Consider the following 16,725-nt stretch of genomic DNA (forward strand, 5'->3'; position numbering starts at 1 on the left):
ACTCCTGCAGTGTGTGAGAGAGACAGAAAGGCTAGGGACTGGATTCATTCATTAACTCACAAAAGGAGGGTATCTGTGTCCAAAACACACTGCTTTGACTGCCAGGGCTCAGTGCTATGGAATCCTGGGAATTGTAGTTTATTGTGGCACCAGAGCTCTCTGACAGAGAAGACCCAATGCCTCACAGACACCAGAATTCCAGAGCATTGAGCCCTGGCAGTCAAAGTTAGAAAAAATACACCGGGGCAAAATAAATATTGAAAATGGCCACGCACCTCCTCCTCCTCCTCATCATCATCATCCTCGCCTCGGTGCCAAAATGAAATGGCCCTCTCCCCTCTGCTGCCTTGCTGGGACCAGTCCACGTGGTGGGGACCAAACAGAGGAGGAGCTCCTCTTCCTGAGTCTGGCAACCTCCTGTTGCTAACAAGCCTCGAAGATAATTCCCCAAACGTTTGGCCAAAACTCACCAAAAAAAACCCCCATATCTCACCAAATATTCAGTCAAAATCCCTGAAAAGTTCCTGTAATGTTAATATGGCAATAAAACGTAGCCCTAATTGAATAAAAATAATTGGAACTTATTTCAGCTCTCAAAATTACCATTAAAACCAACCACCAAAATCACACCAAAGGCTCTGAAAAGTACCCATTTTGGTGTGAAAGTCACCAGATTGGCAACACGGCGGCCGGGAGTCAAGGAGGAAACCATGCAGGGACGCCCCCTAGTGGTGAAAAACTGGGAATGTCCCGCCAGCAGGAGGGTTATGGCAACTCTATTAAGGAACTCCTTTCCCATCTTATCCTCACAACAACCTTATGAGGTACATTAGGCTGCAGAAGCAAAGTACTGCATTTAATCTGAGGTCATCCAGAAAAAAAATTGAGGCCTTGTTTCTTTTTTCTTGCAGTGGATGTTGCACCAAAAATTCGAACTGCAATTCACATTTTGTGGTGCACTTGAGATCTCTGAGATATAACATAGGTTCATTATTGTATCTTTCAGCTGAAAGTATGAACCTGGAAACTTTCAAAATTATTAAGAAATCTTGATTTCTTTTTCATTATGCCTGATACTCTGTATGTCTCAAAAGCTTGCATTTTTTCCCTTCACACCCAACAATAGAGATACTTTTGCTGCTAACAGGTTATATTTCATCCTCTTGTGCATAGCTCAAGAGTGTCTGAAATTGTTCCTATGTGGCCCCCTATTCCCCTCCAGAGCAAAAGGTGCAGTTGACATCTCAATCACAAACTTGCATATCTTTTTTAAAATGTTGTTTTCAAGATTTCGCAGAGAACAACCAGACTCTGCTTCAGGTATCATATTCCATGGCAAGCTCCTGGCATTTCAGGTTTATTTCAGTGTTCCAAAATAAGTATGTTGTGTTTTTCCAAAGCAAAAGGTGTCATTTGGGGAACCAGCTGATAAATTTGGATTTGGGTTTCCCACTTGGTTTGTTTGCTGGCGAATCTGATGCTGACATTTTGTGGAATGGAGACAGGGGAGATTGAACAAAAACCATCTTCTGTGTCACTGACCCATAAAGAAGGAAGCCAGCCTTGTAGAACTGTCAAGAATATTAACTGTCCCACACACAGACTTTACACTTGTCCTTTAAAAAAACCATACACTGATGGATAAGCAAACTACCAAGAAAAACAGTCCTCTGGAGCTGAATGGTGTTTTTTCCACAGTCTGTGTTTTGTGTGTGTTTAAAGGACCAACATCACTGGCACAGCACCGATAGTACTATGAGACTTCATCTCTCTCGGGTTTTAAAGTGAAACTGGCAGGAGGACAGACGGCTGTCAGTGAGTCATTTCCATGCTCCATTTTCAGATCTCAATGCACAGCTAACTCTGCATATGTTTGCATACCAGTGCCCTTCCTCAGATCCATTCAGCTTGTGGTTTCTTTTCCTTTTTTTTAAAGCCTGCATTAAACCGGTATAAATCCATCAGCCTCAGGGGCTCTTTGTCTAACAGTATAAATCCTGTGGAAACTGATTAAGCGAGACAATAGTGAGCGTTTTAAATCTGGCTCGTAAAAATGAATGCCATTAAACTAGACAAGACGGATGGGAAAGGAGAGACAATTGACTTTGGGGAAAGGCTGATACTGAAGGAGGCAGTATCAGCCTTCTCCCAAAGGAGGAGGCTGAAGGCACTTTGGGAGGACACCTTGATAAGTCTGTGCAGACTTAGATACTTGTAGGAACTGTTTCTAATTAGCAATAAGCCAGACCTCCTTTTGGATAGTTGTAAGAGGAGAGCCTCTATTGGAACGTGTCCTCCCTTTGAAGAGCTTTCTAGTCCAACGTCAGTTTAAAGAAAAGGAACCTTCCAAAAAGGAGGAGAGCCACGAGGCCTTGAAGTTGATCATGACTCTTAGCAGTATCTGAGCAATCAGAACCTGAGCAAAGAGTGCCTTGGGGGTCTGTCATTCATACAGTCACCATAAGTTAAAGCTGACATGACAGCCATTAACAGCAACAGCAAAGGCAGCAAGACTTAGGAGGTGGCCTGCAAGTCATCTGGTTATAGTCTTTTTGACTCTTGTAATAGGGCTGCAAGTGGTTTAAACTGAGTTAGATCCAGTCTGAAATCTTACTTCCAAGTTTGTTCTTCCATGCCTTCAAGCTGACTCCAGTTTATGACAACTCTGTCATAGAGTTTTCTTGACAAGATTTTTTCAGAGGAGCTTTGCTGTTGCCTTCCTCTTGGGAAGCTGAGAGTGTGTGACTTTTCATGGCCGAGAAGAGCTCCAAACCCTAGTCTCCTAATTCAGCACGTAAACCACTGCACCTCTCTATACTTAGAGTTGTAGTAGTGTACCTTCAAGGTGTGTCTGATTTACAGTGACCCTAAAGCTAACCAGTTCTAGGGTTTTCCTGGCAAGATTTCTTCAGAGGAGGTTTGCCATTGCCTTCCTATCAGGCAGCTGAGAGTGTGTGACTTGCTCAAGGAGGTTTCCATGGCTGAGCATGGATACTTGCAGTAGACTCCATGACTGACTTAAAATTGGGAGAGGGGTTTGCCTATGTTAGCTTGTAACAGACAAAATAGCAGAGAGTGTTGTGTGGCATGTGAAAGACTGTCCCTCAGTGTGAGGAGGTAGGTGCTGGTAGAGTGAGTCCTGCCAGAGTGCTGTAGGCCCAACAACTGCTCAAGGATGCTACTTTCTGATGGTAGCCCTGGCATCAGTCCACAGGAGGAAAAGCGAGGAGACAAGTATGCGGACCACCTGACCCTGCTGTCCCATGACATCCCTTCTCTGGACATCATTCTTTACCAATGCCAAGTCTCTTCTTGTGTTCTTAACTTCTTCCATAAGAAACTGGTTACCTCTTTCTTTTTCCATCCTCTTTATATCTGGTCACCGCCTAGCATACTTTCTAATACTGTGAATCTGCCCAGATATGCTTAGGATTGTTCTGTGGACAGTGGATCTGTTGGCATGGGGGCACTCTTAGGTTTTATGCCCACTACCCCTGCAGCTGCTTTGGGTTGTTTTAAAGTCCTTGTAGTACTGAACCTCTATAAGGAATGGGTGAGGAATTCTGGGAATAGCTGAGGAATTCTGGGAATTGTTCCTAAAGTAACATTTCCGAGGTCCAAGGTCAATTATTATATTATTATGATTCAGAGGTCTTGGGGGCCTTGGCAGCCACCCAAGGATGCTAGGTACTGACGACAGTTCTGCTCCTACCAACCATTGTGGGCCCAGTAACAAGCAGCCTACCTAATTGCCCAGTCACTTTAACAATGCTATTTCCACATGTAGTTATGTGATTCCCTCCTGCCTAGCGTATCAGTTTGCCAGGCCTGGGAACAACCTGTTCAGCTCTGACATGTAGAATCAAATAGCCTCATTTTTTACTGCAGGAGTGGCACAACATTCAAAAGCAGTCTTCCATTGGCCTTGGAGTGTCCTTCAGCTCACCCCACCTCTCATTCTGTACTGAAGTCATAGTTCCTCTCCCCAAAGCATCTGGCTTTCCTCTCGATTGAATTTCCATTTCTGATTTGGAAGGTAGCTTTCCCAAAATCTATCAGTGGTTGTGAGTTTTGGAAATTCTTCTCAGAAAAGCAAATTCAGTTAAAATTTTCACATATCCTAAACTGGCAGCAATCTTATTTCTAACCACCAGTCCTCTAGCAGCCAAAAGAAGACCATCAGTGCAATATTTTGTTGTGCATCCCACTTGTTTTCTGGAGCATACGACCATCCTATATAGAAAATTGCTGATTCTACTCAGATACAATTAAGTCCAATGCCATCTAGTGACTTAGGACTCTTCTGCACATCTCCCTTCTTGCAGCAGTTACACAATGGATAATGAAATGACAATGTACCACTAGTAGAGCAGCCATCACTACAAAGTAATCTGGTTGCTTGGGAAGGCGGGGAGGACAGGGGAGAGGAGAGACAGTGTCACCACAGGTCTCGCAATCGCACAACTGCCCCAGGAGCGGCATTTCACACCTGGGGACTTGTGCAATTGTTGGGTTATTCATGGGTTTCCCCTAGGAATGAAAAGGGAGGGGTTGGGGACAGGGCAGCTACGGATCAGAGGTGACGTAATGTGATGAGTATCACCAAAGCTGCTTCTTTCCCTCTAAAATCGCAGTTTAAAAGCTGCGTGCCGTAATGTCCTAAGCCATATAATGGCACCATCCATGCACAATCCAACAAAAGCCAAGTGGGGTAGAATTGTCTACATAACATTCAACACAAACTCTCTCCAAACTTCAGCCGCCTAGCTTGTTTATCAGTTTAGGTCACTGCACAGCACTAGGTATTGCAATGGGGCATGACGGAGTTTGTAGCAGCCATTTTGCCTCTGGAAGTGTCATCTAGTCTCCATTTAGGAATGTCAGTTCTTTCTGGAAACTGTCAGCGGGATTTTTTTTTTAATGTGTGGGAGGTACTGACTGCTTCTTTCATATGTAAATAGAGGCATCACCCATCAAAGCAGCCTAATGGCTGTTCCCCCCACCACCACCACCTTGGAATCATTTGCATCTGAGTTCTACCAATGTCACTGCAGAACACAGTAGGCTACTGCTATCTAGGAACATCCTGAACACTACCACCAGACCAGCTGATGTCTTGCAGACAGTTGAGGTATCCAGCTTGCTTGCACGAGAACTGTCTTATTATGCTAGTGTAGCATTTTTATTTTTATTTTTGCAGTTCAGGGCTACTTTTTAAAATAAACACAGCAAATACAGTTATAATTTTTGCAAGGTAACACCAACAGCGACAAACTTCCTGTGCCAGTGTCTGATATCAGTAATGGACTGGGTGAGGGTGAACAAAGTGAACTTCAACCTAGACAGCTGAAAAGCACATCAGGAAACAGGGATTCAGCCTGCAAAAGGATAGCACTGCATTCCCCCTGAAGATGCAGGTCTGTAGTTTAGGTGCACTCTTGGAGTCAGCCTTGAGCCTGGACGCTTAGGCTTCTAAGGTGACCAAGAGTGCATTTGCACAGTTAAACTATTATACAACCTATACCTTTTCTGACTGTGCAAACAAACTGCAGCTTAACCTCTCAATCTCCCCTGCCTTCCCCTTTCATGCCTGCCTTTGTTCGTTGAGGAAGTTGTGTTAATTTATTAAATTTCATATCCCACCATTTTTTGGCACTTCCATGCACTGTTCATGGAGATTTATATGACATTCTCCCAGCCATAACTAGACTGGGGAACCCTTCAGATGTTGGTGGACTCTATTTCCCATCACTCCCAAAACATCCTGGCCAGTGGTGAGAAGTGATGTGAGTAGAAGTTCATTATATCCGGAGAGCTATATTTTCTCCATCTTTCAATTAGATCCATGATGGACAATATGCAGCCCATTTTTGTGTGCCTCTGGGAACAAAAACCCAAAACTTAAAACATGGATTTCAAAACAGAATTGCTATTTCTAGAAGTCCACAATTTCTTGGCATGTCTCCTTTAAAGCAAGGTACAGGGTGTTATTTATTGTGAGCAAGGGAAGGAAGGTTACTTTAGTTACCCTCCCCAAACTGGAATTCAACTTCTGGTTTTGACAAAAATGCAAGGAACCACATTTTGGGGAGGGGTATGTGGTCTTTGGTGGATCTCAAGGCATGGCATACATGGCAAAATTGCTTCCTGGCCCTACCAAAGTTGCCCACTCCTAAGCTAGGCCAAGACATGCTTGAGAGCGAGTGGCAGAACTTCTCTGCATCAGTGATACATCACTAGTGCTATTGTCAGAGAGCACCTGCGTGTAAGAAGCTGAATCACATTGTGCCTTCAGTAGGCACAGAATCAGAGAGCTCTTCCTTGAGGCTTTGCCTTTGGAGAGTTTGCTTGACTGGAAAGCTGTGAGGCTTCTTCTCTATCTCCTGACATTTCCTGAAGAATCTTTTTTTCAAGGAGTGTCAGTGAACTGACATTTGATGGGCTCTAATGGGGCTATATGTCTGGCAAAACAGACTAATGACCGCAGTGTTGACAAGCAAGCTTTTTGATTTGGGGCTGGCTGTCCTGTCACTCCCTTGTGCACTGCCTCCTCATTTTAGACTGATCCCATTGGTAATGATACCTCCTGGCCCTTTAACAGGAGCCCCTAACAAGGCAGAAATGGGGATTAACAAAAGGGATTTGTGTTGGTTTTTTTTTTTGGGGGGGGGAGGTTTCTTCTGACAAATTGGCATAGCTCCTCTTCATGGGAGTGTGAATCTGGAAGGCTACCAAGAGGAGGAAAGTGGATATACTAGGTAATATGAAGGTAAGCCTGAAGGTAATGGTGAAGGGAAGGCTGGATCAGGCGAAAGGCCTCTCTGATCCAGCACTGTATTTGCACTTCCTATGGGAAGCCCACCAGGAATTTTTGGAAGAGAGACAGAGTTGTTGTTGGAGTTGTCCCCACATATCTTAAGGACCAAGGTCAGAAATTCCAAAATGCTGAGATGCTAACTTCTGGAATGGTCGGCTTCTTCACAGTCTGCCCCACTAAAGGGAAATGTATTGTATTTGCGTTTAAATTGTGATCATTATGTCTATATTTGCATCTGCACCTCGTATATTAGCACATGCAAATGCTTGTTTCTGTACCTAGAAATCGGAACGTAGCCCTTCCTCTGGCTTTACCTTGAGAAATCCATTTTAGCCTCTTCCTTGATATCATCCTCTTTCAGGGTACCGTGGTGCCCCGGGATACGAAATGATCGCGTTACGAAATTTCCGGGGTACGAAAAAGTTAGATTGGAAAAAACTGTTCCGGGTTACGATATTTTTTTCGGGTTACGAAATTTATTTCGGCGCGAAATTCAAACGCAAAGCGCGGCTAGCGGCTTTCCAGCGCTAACGGAAAGCCTTTTCGGGTTGCGAAATTATCGGGTTACGAACAGAACGGCGGAACGAATTAATTTCGTAACCCGAGGTAGCACTGTAAATACCTTTTTGTTCCAGCTTCTATTTGTCCTACTAGATGTTTACTGGTATATTTTTTGGCTCTTATTTAAATTTTGGATAACATTCCATCAAGTATTCGCCCCTCTCTGTATGCCCCACCATCATATTTCAAAGTGGCGCTGTCCTCAGAGGGCTGCACTCTCTGTGAAGCATGGGAAATGACGTTCGCTCTTGTGTTGTGACACAGGATGATACCTTTGCTCAATAGAATTATTCTGTTCAGAAGGAACTTGGAAGCTGAAAGGACTTCTGGGATTACAGTGTGTTGCTGTGCATACTACTCTTTCAGGTGACATTGTGTGGCATTTCTGTTTCCCTGCCAGTGGTAGACCAGGTCAAGCCACCATGGTCCTGGACGGACGCTAAATGTTGCCTAGACTGCAAATAGTGTTCCTAGATGAAGCAGTTTTCTGTGGCAAGTAATGAGTGGCAATCATATTGGAGACTGTAAAGAGGTGCAGTTGGAGATTATTGACGCTGATTATGATGGTTAACGTTTGTACAGTACTTTCAAGTGTCTGGAGTACTCCCTATCCCTAGCTATTCGACTCATTAAGGACAATTATGTTATTGCAATTACACTGTTGCTCTTATTCCAATGCGAGTAAAGTCACTGAACCTATTTTACAGATGGGGGAGTGAAGCTGAGAGCAATTTTCCATTTTCCCTGTCCAATCGCTTCATGGGCATTGCAGGGGTGACCATGACGCTGACCCTATTTCTCAACTGCTAGGCATTGTGAGTTACGTCTTGTCACGTCTTAAAAACTCTAATTCGAAACTGTGAAACGAGCTTTTCTCTTTGCTGGCCAAAATATGGTGACAAATCCAATTCTGCAGATCTGTATGGTTTGACAACTTTACCAGCTTTGCTTGTTTGCCCTCTTTGACTTCTCTCCTCACCCTCCAATCCTCCTCTTTTTCTAATGAGACAACAGAACAAGTGAAGTCAGTGACAGCCTCGAAAGATGTTGCAGTTCATTCTTTCTGTGTCACTTGCTTCAGATGGATCATTAAAGTGTAAAGAGAAGCCACTTGACTTCTAGGAAAGTGACAAAAGAGGCAGGAAGATGTTGAAGGTTTAGAAATCCACAGGTCAGCTCTGCACAGTGCAAAGCCCAGAATTGTTGGCAGTTATTTGTGCACCAAAGTGTAGTACAAATAGAACTGATAGTAGGGATGTTGCCAGTTGCCATTTCTATAAAAGATTCAAAATTTCTTTGACTGCAACTTTGTATACATAGCCATTTGAACAAAAATCTTACACGGGTACATAGATTTCCAAAAAAATCAAGCCTCTCTTTGGTTTTACAGCAAGTGCATGTGTAATGGAAAAGACATTCCACTGTGTGTGCGTATACAGAGAAGGTCTCTGTGGAGAGTGTTGGCCACCTGCAGTTTTGAACAAAAGTGTGCACACATGCATACACCCACACCCACCCACTTACTATAAAGTGTTGAGTTGCCTGTCATGCTAAACAAACCCATATGCTTGGTTAGAATAATCAAAACTTAATGGGACCAAAACAAAGACACTGGTAAGGTTCTGGGTGCTATCTGTCAATGACTTTGGGTAGGTCCCAAACAGGCATGGTGGCTGTGGCCTGAATGGCCTTTTTACAGCTTGCAGTTTCCCTGGATTCAAAACTCTCTCCAAGAAGATTCCTTTTGTGGTATGTGCATTTGCCAGGATTCTTGTATTAATCTATGTAGCGTGTCATGAAACCATTGTCTTTGTTCATACCTCTGTTAATGGATTGGATTTTGGGAATACAATTCAATTCAGCAGTTTCTCTTTCTAGTCTTCCACTGTAATTTCCTTGTTCAAGGATCACAACCTGTAAATTGGTAGCATGTTCTAAGTGGAAACTGTGTAGCACTCTATGGGTTTTTGATAGAGGGTGGTGCTTAGACATTGATTGTACAGTTGCACAATTGTGCCAAGAAAGTGAATTTGTGTGGATTTCCAGGCTCAGGTTGATGGTAAGGTGGAAGAAATCCTGGTGGAACTTCTTAAGTGATTACTTTCCATGTGACCAAATTACAAAGATGTCATCAAGAAAGCATCAGTAGCGGTGAGGTTTTGGTTGCACATGCTGAAGAACTGTTGTTTCACGTCAGCCATGAAGATGTTTATATAATATGGTGCCATGTGTGCCACTGACCTGGAAGTACATATTCCTAAAAGGGAAGTCGTTATGAGGAAGTACAAAGTGGCAAAGTTTGGTGGCTACTTCAACTGTAGCCTCATTCGTGATGGTATTCTTGATGGCTTGTAGTCCATCCTAGTGTGGGATGTGGCTGTATAGGGATTCCACATCCATAGTGGCTAGGATAGTATTCTCTGGTTGGACTGTATTTTCCTTAGGAAATCAATTGTATCCTTCATGTAGCTCAGAGCTTCGATGGCATATGGTCCAAGAAGAACCCAGCCGGCAGCGTTTTATAGCTTGAGACAATATGTTTTTGTAGATTGCCTCGTTTGTGTATTTTGGGTAATAAATAGAAGGTGTCTGGTTTCGACTCCTTGGGTGTATCCATTTGAATTCGGTTCTGTATATCAATTGAGAAGTTTCTGAGTGATTAGTTCCTTCAGATATTCATCAGTGGAATATTTGGAGAGGATCTGAAGCTGTGTCTCCTGACCCCATTCTAACAGACAGAAAGTAGATCAGGATCACTTCCACAGGAGTGCAAGGGATTCCAGTTTCCAGTAGTTTAACAGTAACAGCAGCAAAGCTGGCTGTCATCTCCAAAGCTGGGAAGAAAGATGGGAACAAGAGTAGATTTGTGTGAGAGAGGATTTGTGTGCATGCTTCAGTTCTAGGACTGAACACAAATTGTTATCAGTTTTATGCCTGCCTTCCTGAGCCCCATTTTTGCACCTGGCTCCAGTTGGTGGGCCTCAAGATTCTTGTCAAAAACTGATCACATATGCCTAATATCTACTATCCAACTCTCTGGCTACCCACAGCACTCACATATCTGTATCAGATATGATACTTTGTTACATCCAACCTGATCTCTCTTTCTTTCTTTGCCCCTCCCTACTCCCCCTTATAGGTAAGGAAGATGTGAAGTTAACTCCAAAAGCCTCAGGAACCTGATCTGCAAGCACCATCTTTCCTGACTGTTTATTTAGTGGGATATGTCTCCTTCTGTTCACCTGGCATTCCACGTAGGTCTGCTTGCTCTGTTGCATTCCAGAACTGAGGTCAGAGAATGATATGGAATCTCAGTAAATGTGAAGTGAGTAACTCATAACCTCAAGAAACATACCAGTTGTTCAAAGTATAAAGCATCTAAAGGCCAGAGAGGAGATCTTCCCTGAGTACAGTGCCCATAAACAGAAATAAAGCTGTCTCCTCCCTCCCTCTCTCCCTCTGTCTCTGGTCTCATCTTAATTTCTAGAGGCTGGTGTCTCAGCTACAAACCAACCAAGAGACAACCTGTATATTGCTAGAACTTGGTCTCTAAGCTGGAAGATTTAAGGACTACAATGGAAGAGAATGTGTTCAGTGTACAACAGATTCAGCCCAATGTCATCTCAGTAAAACTCTTCAAGCGCAAGGTTGGAGGTCTTGGGTTCCTGGTGAAGGAACGCATCAACAAGCCACCAGTAATAATCTCCGACTTAATCAGAGGAGGCGCAGCTGAACAAAGTGGTCTAATTCAGACTGGGGACATTATCCTAGCGGTCAATGGAAGGCCCCTGGTGGATATGAACTATGACACTGCTCTGGAAGTCCTGAGGAGTATTGCTTCGGAAACCTATGTTGTACTTATCTTAAGAGGCCCAGAGGGTTTCACCACTCACCTGGAGACAACTTTCACTGGTGACGGGACACCAAAAACTGTCCGAGTTACCAGACCCCTGTGTGTGACTCCAACTGTGGTTGACCTACCATCAGACCCAAGTATCCACGTCAAAGATAAACAGGAAAGTACAGACCACACAATGGGTGGCTCTGTCAGTTCTCGCTGTGCCCGAGAGAATGGACCAGGAGATGAGACTTCAGTGCATGTCAATGGGATGGTTGCCAGCACTGTTGCCAGGGATGCTCTGAAAGGAACTGGGGAGGTTTCTGATCACTGTGTTAATGGCAGCGTTGAAAACAGTGAATTGCTGAAGGAGATTGAGCCAGTCCTGGACCTTCTGAAGAGCAACAGCAAGGAAGTCAATGGAGACCTACAACGCAAGATGGAAACAAAAGATGTAGAAGTTCAGGTGGACAGGTAGGCCTCTTTTTTATCTATACTGTAATTTGAAAGTTTGTCTCTCTGTTATGCTATATAAATCCATGGATGGGACTTACCAAGTCAACACTTACATAAGCCCTATTGAGGCACCAGGTCTACTTAATTTGAACTAACAATTGGATTTAGCTCAAAACCAGTAAAATAGTGGGTTTTTTGCTTCCAGCAGCTGGGAAGATTAGAAATAAATGTGTACAGCCTATCACTTTTCCATGCAGAGTAGTCACTTAATTGAATGTTCATGAAAGTATGTTTGGTAGATGTGTATTTTTAGTAGCTCCAGCTCAGATCTGGTCTGTCAAATTTAATGCTTGAAAATTAGTGCATTTAGGACACATGTGGGTCAGGTTGCTCCTACTGAAGCTTTAGTTATACACACAGAAGGCATAATTTTGTGGCGGCCTGCTTTTTTGTCTGTTTTAGATCAAATGAATTGAAATGAACTATGAAAATGACACCATTCACCCACTCGGTTGTGCCTTGGCTTCAAAATACACCAGCGTGTATTGAGTTGGACAGAATCGAGAGCAAACCTTGAAAATTTCCAGTGTTCCATCAGGCATCATTGTAGGAATCAGGGCCAATATATATGTACAGTGTTGGCAACTAAGCCCAAGTATAGACAGCTAAGTAATGCTAGACTCTGGACTAAATGCTCTTATGGGGACCTCTTTTTTCAGTGGTAATATGTACTATGTGGTTTACTTCAAAACATGTTGTTGGTCTTATATGTTGAGTGAGGCCCTGCACATCTTCTCCAGAGTCTTTCCCTGATGGCGCAATTAATAAAGAAGTAGCCTCAAATCAGGTCGGAAGCCAAGATTCTGTTTGGGTTATAGACCAGTGAAACTATTGGTTACTGAAAGGTATCCATTATGGCCGGACAAGCAGGAAGGGGATAAAGTTACATCCACCAGAATGGCATCAACTAGAGTATCCAAATCAGAAAGGAACTGAATATTTTTCTATTCAGTGTCAGGCAGATGCTTTACAAACCAGCTGACAAATGGTCTATACTCTCCTCTTGTGGGTCTAGATGTAACAGGTCCTTGACCACTTGAAGCAGCTCTGGTGGGTGACTCTGAGCAGACTCATTGCCACTGGTGGCCAAGAGAAATGCCTTCTCTCCTGCCAGCACTACCACAGAGTAGCCTCTCCTGTGTACTTACCTTGTGTTGGAGAGGACATATTTCCATGTCTTCCATCATGGCTGCTCTAGTCACCATCCCATTATTCAGGGATGGTGGCTCCGTTCCATGGAAGGGCACACTCAGAAACAACAGTGGCTACTGTCCTCGTCTTTCCCTCATTCCAGAGGTCAATCAGATCTTTGACAGAATTGCCTGCTAAGGCAACTGGAAACTCCTCAGTAGCCACCGGACAACCAAGCAACCAGCCTCCCCGAGTGAAGCATCTTAATTGATTCCCAACCCTACAGAGGCTCTGAGTTTCAGTGAGCTTCAACTGCACCAGGGAGTAGAGCACTACAGAGAGTCCCTCCATACCAAGATCACCATCGTCCCATCCAGCACAACATAAGACCAGGTTCTGTGTGTGTTCTGCAATGAGAACAGGGTCAAATATCATTTGGGACAGACCTGTGGTGGTCATGAAGGACATAAATTACTGAGTTGACTGATGCCGCCAGGTAATTAAGACTTGCAGCCTTTGTTTCTTGTATTTTTTCTGTCAAGAAGACAATTTTGTCACAGTGATATACCTGAGTATTCAAGGGAACTTAATTCATTGATGATTATTTTCCTTCTACTTGTTAGATTGTCTTAGGTGCCTGTCTGAAACTGCTGTCAGGTTTGTCTCTTTTTTAGCTTCTACTCTGCTTCTTTTCTTCATAACTGAATGACAAGGGGATGTGATCAAAGCTGCTAGTAATAATTCCCTCCAAGCTTCAGGCTGGATAAGCAGCTTTATTGGCACCAAAGCTGGCAGGGCGAAGAGGGAAAGCCGCAGCAGTGGTTTTGAATTCTACTCATACATAGTAGTGCTTCAAGGCTCTGAATCAGTTGACCAGCACCTTCTCTCGGGAGGCTGGGATGGTTAGTGGGAAGACTATCTTAAGAGACAGGGTCAATCTTCTAAATGGGGTTACAGTTCGAATTGTACTTAGGCAAGGGCTGTGTATATACACTTAAACAAAAAATATACATTAAAACCTTGCAGCAAGGTAAATTCAGCTTTGCAAACGAAGAAAGCTGGTTTCTGTGATCTGTATAAATTATGCAGATATACACAATGCCTCTTGTTTTGCATAATGTGTTTTTAAATGTTTCTGGTTTATGTTAATTTATTCAGTCTCTTCTTGTCAAAGGGAGGGCCAAAAAACTTCTGCAGGGTTTTTGAAAAGGCCCACACAGTTGCTGATCACCTTATTCAGTAACTTCTCTTGGCATGTAAGGTTTCACTAGGCAGTACTTGGCACTTTCTAGTGCCCTTCTGGTATAAAGTCTAGAAACTTGCTCTCTCTCTCTTTTTTTTTTAAACATGATGACTACTCTGGGAGCCAGTAGTGTGAAGGACGATGAGAGTTGCAGTCCAGCAACTACATACTTTCCCCATCACTTGTTTATGAGAAGTGGCCTGTTTTCCACAGTACAACAGAGTACAGTTGGAAGGCCACAGGTTTTTCATCTCTGAAGTAGATACGCAGACACACAGACCCTTACGCACACTATCAAGAACAATTCTTATTGCCATGTTCTAATTATTAATAACAATGTTTAAGTATTAACAATGCGGAAGCTAATACATCAACCACCAAATACAAAAAGCAAGTGGAAGTTAAATACTCAGGGATATCAGTGCAACTGAACACTTTCTGTTGATGGCTAAGATGTCTTTCAAACCCCAATTTATACTAGACAGTGGGTGCTGTGACTGCAAATATCTATCCTTCTTGACCCAGGAGGCCCTGGAGAAAGTTCCACCCCACACCCCCAAGTAGCTAGCAAAGTGGGTAAAAATAGCATATGGCTTATTCAGTGCCCACTAACCTTGTTCTATTTTTGCCCCTCTGCCTGAAGATGGTTGTCATGTCCTATCTCCTTTACCAGCTGCCAGTTCTTTGGTCTAGACTTGCTCCCCTTTTTATTTCATGCCTCCCGACTCCTCTTCCTTTCATTTCATTTTGATCCAAGGGACTACCTGCCTCCCTGGCTGCTTTCCTACTCCCTAAGGATCTAAAGAGTTCTTTATTGTTAGTCCTGATGCCATTAGCAATATGTTCCTCAAAATCCTTTTTTTGCGTCCTTACTTTTTCCACATGCATTTCCTTCGTGTTCTTTTAAGTTTGTTTCATTTGGGCAAGACGGCCAGTTTCGAAAGGAAGCCGCCTTATCTCTAATGGCTTCTTTCACACTGTTTGTTAGTCATGCTGGTGAGTGACCTCTTAGACTTCGTACTTCCCTTTCTGACCGGCAGGATGCCTTCTAGCTGAGCCTCTCTTACTGATGTTTTGAGTAGGTCCCAAGCATCACAGTCAGGTTCCTTTTCTCCAGTGCCTTCACTTTAGAGAAGTTTTCTCTTTTCAAATGGGACTACGTTGGGAGTTCTGTACCACTTTCCCACTCGCCTATAAACTACTGTTGGCCCTCCACATTTGCAGCTTTGACGTTTGTGGATTGGATTATTTGCGGATTTGATTTCTACATTCTCTCTATGAATCTCTAGGTTCTCCAGTGCAAGGACATGGGCATGGTGTGGAGAAATTGGATAGAGAAACATTGTCATTTCTTGCTCTCACTACGAAAAGTCGGGGCGGTCCAGAGAAACAGAATGGTGGGAGATCCAGGGGAGATAAAAGGAGTCATCATTTCAAACAGCATGTAGTTTTGTTATGGGGATTTGCTTTCTTAAGAAATAATGGTGGATGCCAATTTGGATGGCTTTGAAAGGGAAATAGACACATTTCATTGAGAGTAAGGCAATCATTGGCTGTAGGTATAACTTACAACCAGAAAGAAAGGCAGTATGTTTTCAACAATCAAGCATTAGAAAACACAAGTGGCGCACATCCTGCTTGTGGCCTTTCCATGGGAATCAGGTTGGTTTCTTTTAAACAGAGCGCTTTTTAAACAGACTAGATGAATCTTTGTTCTGAGCCAATTTGGCTCTTACCTTCTTATTATACTCCCTGGTTACTCTAGGCTTTTATCACTTCAGGGCAGAGTGGAGTCATTGTGTTGTTGCTGTTGATAAATGATTTGGTCAATATACCTCTATACTGCAGAGATTTGCCAGTAGATACAGCTCACTGAATAAGATGGTGGGTGCAAGGTGTAAGTGGAAGCAAGGTATTTTTAGATCGGTACTCTGGAGTAGAAGTAATGACAAAGAGTCGGGGACTTACCTGGGACGTTGTGAACTGTGCTTCAGTACTTTCTGAGCGCTTGCACCCTCGTTACGTGTTCTTATTTCTATATCTTTTAAGAGCCTAGATCTGAATAATGTACTATCAAGTACATCCTTGTTGGTTAGCTCGCTAATAACTTGTAAAACATTTGGGTTTTTATGCAGTGTACCTTGCCTCCTGCCGGCTACACAAGTTCTTTATCTTTCCACATGATGGTTTTGTGTACTTGTGTAGGAAGTGCTTGTCCTTTCTGCTTGGTACATTTCAATCTTGTCGCTGTTAACTATAGGCGGTGGGTGGGTGCAGTGGCTTTCTTCCTTTCCTTTGATCCCCAGAATGTGGGCCACATGCCACCTCTTAAGACCCCAGATCCCCTTTGCAAGTCTTTATGGCATCTTTTCATTAAGACTGTGCAAAAGGGGCTAGTAATCTGTGTTTTTCCTACGCTGTTCAGATTAGATCAGCTTCTTTTCTCATTTGGTACAGCTGGAATGTGTACTTGTCCTTGCTGGACCTCAGAGGGAACACAGGCTGCTACCTTTACAAGGCCTGCTGTTGAACAGGAACCAATGCCTGAAACAGAGAATCATTAATGGCCTGTGAAGAGGTCTAGCCTGGGGCACCTGCCAAAGCTCCCTTCCTGCTCAG

The 16,725-nt window shown here is 43.4% G+C and overlaps 1 protein-coding gene across 4 annotated transcripts in view; it reads left to right on the top strand.

Annotated features, from left to right (window-relative positions):
- Nucleotides 1–16,725, top strand: part of NOS1 (nitric oxide synthase 1) — a 135,568-nt gene that overhangs the window by 62,162 nt on the left and 56,681 nt on the right. For all 4 annotated transcript variants that reach the window (XM_042441771.1, XM_042441768.1, XM_042441770.1 and 1 more), the window contains one exon: nt 10,518–11,690. In XM_042441771.1, the coding sequence (XP_042297705.1) occupies nt 10,954–11,690 (737 nt within the window). In that variant the 5' untranslated portion in view covers nt 10,518–10,953. The remainder of the gene's footprint in view (nt 1–10,517; nt 11,691–16,725) is intronic.

Source organism: Sceloporus undulatus, chromosome 10 (assembly GCF_019175285.1).
Source record: "Sceloporus undulatus isolate JIND9_A2432 ecotype Alabama chromosome 10, SceUnd_v1.1, whole genome shotgun sequence".
Taxonomy (NCBI): domain Eukaryota; kingdom Metazoa; phylum Chordata; class Lepidosauria; order Squamata; family Phrynosomatidae; genus Sceloporus; species Sceloporus undulatus.